Genomic DNA, 6,218 nt, shown 5'->3' with positions numbered 1-6,218 from the left:
CTCTATCCCTTCCAGGTCTAAATCAATGACCTATGGTGTATAGAGACATGTTCTTGGGCTCCATGATTTGTAGTTAATTGGCTCATTCATGTTCTTAATCCCAGCAACCTCATTGATCATGTGTGCCTAGCATGGTGTCTTAAAGATTTAAATCTTTGTTGAATTTGAATTTGAATTCACTTGTATATTCTGAATGATACCATTAGAATTAGAGATAGAGAGGAGCAGTTAAAGAGAGTGATGGAAACAGGCTCAAAGAGAGAGAAGAATTAGGAAAAGCAACACAAATTATAGGCAAACACAAAACTGAGCCCTATACAGCAGAAATCAAAGTGAAGGGACACAATCTCCTCTTTCTTACCTTCACCAAAAACATGTGTTGGATGGTATACAAAGTACCTATGCCTACAGGCTTCCAATGCTTAATATGCCTTAGGTAGGCTGATGAACCCCACGCACTATGTGGAGCCCAGACATTTCTCTGGGATTAGAAATAGAATAGTATACCTTAGTCTGGGGATGGGGTAGAACTGGGGGTGGCAGGGAAGAGGTATCCAGGGGTCATTTGGTTGTAGTAAGAAAACATTAAGCCTGGTATTTCGAATTAGCACAGATTCATTTAAACGGTGCCTGACAAGTTTAAACAATTTCCTGGCTAATTCCTGGTGCCCCCTTGCCAATCTTTTACTTTGGGATGATAGCCCTAAGAGGTGTTATAGGATTAGTCAAAGAATGTAGGTCACCTCCCCCCTTCCTCCAATCCTATCTAGCCCCTGAATAGGAAAGGAGGAATGTGACCATCTGGGAATGAGGAGAGGGGAATAGATAGGTAGATAGATAAAGAAGAGAAGGTGACAAGGAAACAGAAGTTCCAATTTTTCATCTTGATTGATAGTAGATCTCTAGGTCCCTTAGCTCACTAAAAGGACTTCTCTATTTTATTTACTGCCTCAAAATAAACAGGCTTTTTCACCTGCAGTCAGGTCATGAGGGAGCACTGAGCATGGAGGAAATAGATTCTCCCTTTTTCTTCATAGAAGGCAGTGGTTACTTTTCTGATGTGCTTTAAGGATTTGTTGTAAAAATTATCTTCACTGTTCAGCTATAGGTGGATCAGTCAATTAAAAAGAAGAAAGATGAGGATTCCTGAAAACAGGAAGCAAAGCCAATGAGCTTGGTGGGTGCTGGTCAGGCAAAATTTGTCCTAAACTAAGTTACTGAGGTTAGAGCAGGTGTGGGTTTGTCAGATGAGAGGGCGGCACCCAGAAAGCCGGAAAAAATCATGAAAAAAGAGAGAAAAAGATGAGGAAGAGAGAGTGCTGGGCTAAACTTTCTTGTTTTAAGGATTCTAATAGCCCCCAGTGCCTGCAGAATTAATTGGGTGATAGTCAAGGGAAGGTGAAAATTCTAGTGTTAGAGAGCTAGGGACTTGCTGGCTAGATGTGACGGACTTTATCGTGGGGGAGGATGATATTCCCTAAAAATCTTCTCTAGATGACAATTCACTCTTCATCCTCTCAGACAAGGGGGATATGCAAATGACTGTGGTGCATCATTGGTTGGAAGTAGGCAAGGAGGGGATGACCTCACTAGGCTGATTCTTTAAGAGCCCTCACTCAACAAGTTCTGTGTCCACAGCCCCATCTATGCTGAAGACTTGTGTCCCCTACTTTTGTTCAATGGGGCCATTTGTCTCTAGGAAAGTGGTGACTGCCTATCTATAACCTTGACTGCACATTCTCCAACAATTCCCAAAGTAAGTGTTTTCTGGGGCTGATTTAGACATGACTCTCTCTCCCCCTTTCCCTGCTTTGATCCTTTTTCTGGGCTTTTCTTCTTTCCTTTCTTTCTTTCTTCTTCCTTCTTGCCTCTGAATCTCCTTCTCTTCCTCTTATTTCATTTCTGGGGCCTATTCCTTAAGTCTACTTTGCATCTATCTCAGTGTCTCCCAGAGAAGATTGTCTGAAGAGCTCAAGAAATGGTCTGTGATCCACCTGTAGGACAAGGAGAGTGAGAGACCTTACTTTTCTCCTCCTACTTCCCTTTTTTATTTCTCCCAACAACTCAGGTTTTTAGTATTTGGTGAGACTGAGCTGTAGAAAGGGGCTACTTAAGCCTGGAGCAGTAAGGTAGAGCCAGACTAAGTACTAGATTCTAATAAATCCCTAGATATGAGGTTCTGTGCCATCTGCCTTTTCTGGAGCATGTGGGAGAACAGTGGATATCCTTAAAAAGGGCTAGTTAAAACAATTCAGCCCAAACATCATAAAATCATAGCACTTTAGGACTGGAAAGATCTTTAGAATTTCTTTTGACTTCATTTTGCAAATGAGGAAATCGGGGAATGAAATGTTTTGGAGGAAGGATTCATTTGGCAATCCATACAATCTGGGCAAGTTGTGGAATCCCCTCCAAAAGGTTGAATGAAATGAAAGGCTGGTCCATAATGAGCCATGATCTTCTCTAGAACTGGAACAGTTTTCTTCTTGGATGACGTCTTCATTCAGAAAGTTTCTCAACTCAAAGTTGAGACATTTTCTTGATTGTAAAACATACATACAGCCACCATCTCCAACCTAAGTGTGTTATGTACACATAAATGCATACATATATATTAAGAGCAAATTATGCTTTATTTGACTTTGAGAATTGGTTGAGAATTTCAGAATGGGATTCTTGGGATAACTAAAAACTCTAGCATGTCACAAACTCAGGATTGTGCACTACTGCCATAGGAAAAAATTTGTTTCTTCCTAAAGTAGGTTATTTAAGAGCCCAGGAGCAGGAGGAGAGCTGGCTATGGGCTGAAATTCTAGCCTTGTCCTCTTCTTTTTGGGCCCTGCTGGAATATGTATTCCATCAGCATGTTTCTTTTTTCTTTTTATTTTTTTTTATCTGCACAGGATTCTAATCTCTAAGCTGCTTGAAAGATTGGGCTGAGAATCATCAACTTAAAAAAAAAGTTTCATTGATGTCTTCTGTTTCTTACATCATAAGAGTTCTTCCAAATATCACTCCCCTCTTATTTTCCCTCTCCCAGACAGCCCTCCCCCTATAACAAATAGTATTTTTAGAGGGGAAGAAAAAAAATCTGATCAATATACTGGAAAAAAAATCCAAAAACGTGTACAGTGTAACACTTGTGGATCTTTTACTTCTGTGAAAGATGGGTAGGTTTCTTTCCTATATCTTAATACTAAGTACTGCTTGACCTTTATAATTTTTTAAAAAAAATTATATTTTGAAGTGTGGCTTTTCTTTCCATTTATATTATTGTAGAATGAGTTTTAAAACTAGAAAGAATTTTAGGGATTATTTAGGTCAATACTCTCAGGAAACTAAGGCTTGGAAAAGTTGAGGATCTTGCCCAATTTGTCAAAAAGCTTATTGGTGATAGCGATAGGACTGGAATCCAGCCTGTCACGCTTCTTTCTATTCTGCTAATAAGCCTCAGGCCGACAGTCTTCAAGCCTCCTCCTTGACCCTCCTTGTCTCACCTCACCTCACTTTATCTCCTCTTTTCCAGGTGGATCCTTCTCACCTGCCTCCAGCAATGGCATTGCCCCCTAGTCCCTTGGCTATGGAGTATGTCAATGATTTTGATCTGATGAAGTTTGAGGTAAAAAGGGAGCCCCCCGAGGGCCGATCTGGGCCTCCCGCAGCCTCACTGGGCTCCACTCCCTACAGTTCAGTGCCACCTTCACCCACCTTCAGTGATCCAGGTGTGGTGGGAACCACTGAGGGGGTCAGGCAGGGTCTGGAAGAGCTATTCTGGCTGGCTGCACTGCAACAGCAACTGGGTACTGGGGAGGGACTGGGGTTGAGTCCTGATGAGGCTGTGGAGTTTCTGCAGGGACAGGGACCAGTCCCTGCTGAGGGACCTCTCTCCCACTACCCAGGAAGTACAGAAGAGATGGGTGGCCTGAATCCCCAGGTGAGATGGGACAGGATGTCGGTGACAGGGTGGGTGGGTCATTGCTGAGGTAAGAAAAAGGAGAGTAGGGCAGAAAGAGAAGAAAGTGGAGGTTGAATGGAGAGGGTGAGAAAGATTGAGTAAAGGCACGGGAGAGAAGGGAAGAAAAAGGAACTAAACTTTAAAAAAAGAAAGAGAGCTTTCTGTCTCTCAAGGTATACAGAAAGGGAGAAACATGAATATTCTAGATTAAGGGGGTGGGGTGGGGTGTAGAGAGAGGATTGAGGAATTAGGAATGAGAAGGGGCTCAAAGGTGAGCATAGAATTAAGGGGGGAGGGAGGGAGAGGGAAAATCCGGAAAGAAAAATATATCCAAGAGATGGGGAAAAAACAAAGATTCATGTGTGGAGGCTAAAAGGTAATGGCTTGAGGAGGAGGCACGAGGTTGACCTAAGACTTTGCTTCCCTCCTCCCTACACCTTTCCCAATCTTCTCTAGAAGGATTGGGGCTCATCCTATTAGTTATAGACACAAATGGGGGTGTCAAGGGGATTAAAATGTAATCTAAATCCTTCAGGGGTCATCAGAAGGTAGTTCTTTTTCCATGGACAGTATGGAGGATCTAAATTGATCTGGTCTTTCTCCCTCATTTCCATAGGATTATGACTTTAAGGGAGGATGGGGATTGGAGAGGGTGTGAGGTGCGTAGGTGGGTGTTGTCCCGGTTGCTCAGGGTAAGAAATATGGGACGGACTCAGTTCTCGGGAAGACTACCTAAGTAGGAATGGGGAGGGAAAGAGGGGCAGGGGTGAATGGAATTTGGGAGTATACGCTGCAAGAAGGGTTGGCACGGAATTAGGGGACAGGTCCTCCTATTGTGAGTGGAGAGGGATTAAAGACGTGTCCAATATGGGGCGGGGGGAGGGCTGGGTTGGATTGGTGGCTTCTGCTCCATAGCTTCGGGAGCGGTTTATGATAGTATAGCCCTCGGGCTTATAGTGAAGAGTAGAGAACTTGTCCTTGGAGAGGCGGGGCGGACCCAGGAGCCTGACTCCTCTTCTTTCCCTCTCCAGCTCCAGGGGCTGGCAGAGCGGTTTTCGGATGCTGCATTGGTGTCCATGTCGGTGCGTGAGCTAAACCGGCAGCTGCGGGGCTGCGGGCGGGATGAGGCTCTGCGGCTCAAGCAGAGACGCCGCACCCTGAAGAACCGCGGCTACGCCCAGGCCTGCCGCTCCAAGCGGCTGCAGCAGAGGCGCGGGCTGGAGGCGGAGCGGGCTCGCCTGGCCGCCCAGCTGGACGCCTTGCGGGCAGAGTTAGTGCGCCTATCCCGGGAGCGTGACCTCTACAAAGCCCGCTGTGACAAGCTGTCAGTCGGCGCCTCTGGCTCCAGCCTTGGCCTTGGCCCGGACCGATCCCCACGCCCGGGGGACCACAGTCAATTCTTTCTCTGAAGTCGGTCCCTTCCGGGACCACACACGGGAAAAGCGCACGAGGCTCCATGGCCTGAGTGGTTTCCTTACCCTAACAATCTGGTACCTCCCCTGGCCAGACGAGAACCCCTAGATGCATCACATAAGAGGAGGCTTCGCTCGTTTTTGTTTGATTCAGAAAGTTTTCTTTAGAAGTCTTCCATTTAGGATTCCTGATCTCTCCCAAAAGAGAAGTGGGGGAACTGCAAGGATGAGTCTCCACCCTATTCTCTGGGAGTCAATGTTCCCCAGATTCTTCCTCCCTTACCTACGCCCTCTCCGGTTTCTAGACCATACATATAGACGGGATCCTAGAACATGGAATCCTTGCTTGGGTCTGCATGGACAAGAGGCAAAACTGATGGACTTCTTGGAGGAGAGCATAGGATAGGATTTCTAAGCATCAATGCTGTATGTAGCATGTGACAGAGAGAGTATGCTCCTTCATTTGGGAGATATTTAGAGATCTTCTCTTTCCTCTATTTCATTTATCTGGGGTTCCATTTTGCTTCTGATTTCTGGAATTTTTTTTAGATCAAATCTGAGGGACTATAGCTCAGCTGTCACTTAAAAAAATTTCCCAACTAGAACACTAGATTGAATGGTTTCTCTCCCAGGAATCTCCCATACAAAGTTCAACAAAAATCCTTATGGAAGATGCTTCCCTCCCCACCTCTTGAAACTGGCACACACCAGAGAGGCTCAGGAGATCAAGAGGTTGGGATCAGGCAATTTTTAAGCTCAAAAGATGGGCCAAGAGAAATTCACAGAGGACAGTTCCCTCACCTCTAGCATTCTGATTCAAAACCCAGAAAGCAAGTTGGGCAGATCTGACC

The 6,218-nt window shown here is 45.1% G+C and overlaps 1 protein-coding gene across 1 annotated transcript; it reads left to right on the top strand.

Annotated features, from left to right (window-relative positions):
• The first annotated feature begins 3,553 nt into the window (after window positions 1-3,553).
• On the top strand, window positions 3,554-5,364 carry NRL (neural retina leucine zipper). The gene is made up of 2 exons (XM_051973786.1): window positions 3,554-3,934; window positions 4,993-5,364. The coding sequence occupies exons 1-2, from the start codon at window positions 3,554-3,556 to the stop codon at window positions 5,362-5,364; spliced, it is 753 nt and encodes a 250-aa protein (XP_051829746.1).
• Window positions 5,365-6,218: the final 854 nt, after the last annotated feature.

The sequence above is a fragment of the Antechinus flavipes genome, chromosome 2, assembly GCF_016432865.1.
Source record: "Antechinus flavipes isolate AdamAnt ecotype Samford, QLD, Australia chromosome 2, AdamAnt_v2, whole genome shotgun sequence".
Taxonomy (NCBI): domain Eukaryota; kingdom Metazoa; phylum Chordata; class Mammalia; order Dasyuromorphia; family Dasyuridae; genus Antechinus; species Antechinus flavipes.
The sequence above is the reverse complement of the archived record's forward strand: the minus strand, read 5'-3'. Positions and strand labels throughout refer to the sequence as shown.

Bases quoted from the DNA above. Each gene is read 5' to 3' on its own strand.
- NRL (XM_051973786.1), top strand. From the start codon at position 3,554: ATGGCATTGCCCCCTAGTCCCTTGGCTATGGAGTATGTCAATGATTTT. The intron at 3,935-4,992 runs GTGAGATGGGAC...CTCCAGCTCCAG, and splicing joins TGGGTGGCCTGAATCCCCAG to GGGCTGGCAGAGCGGTTTTC.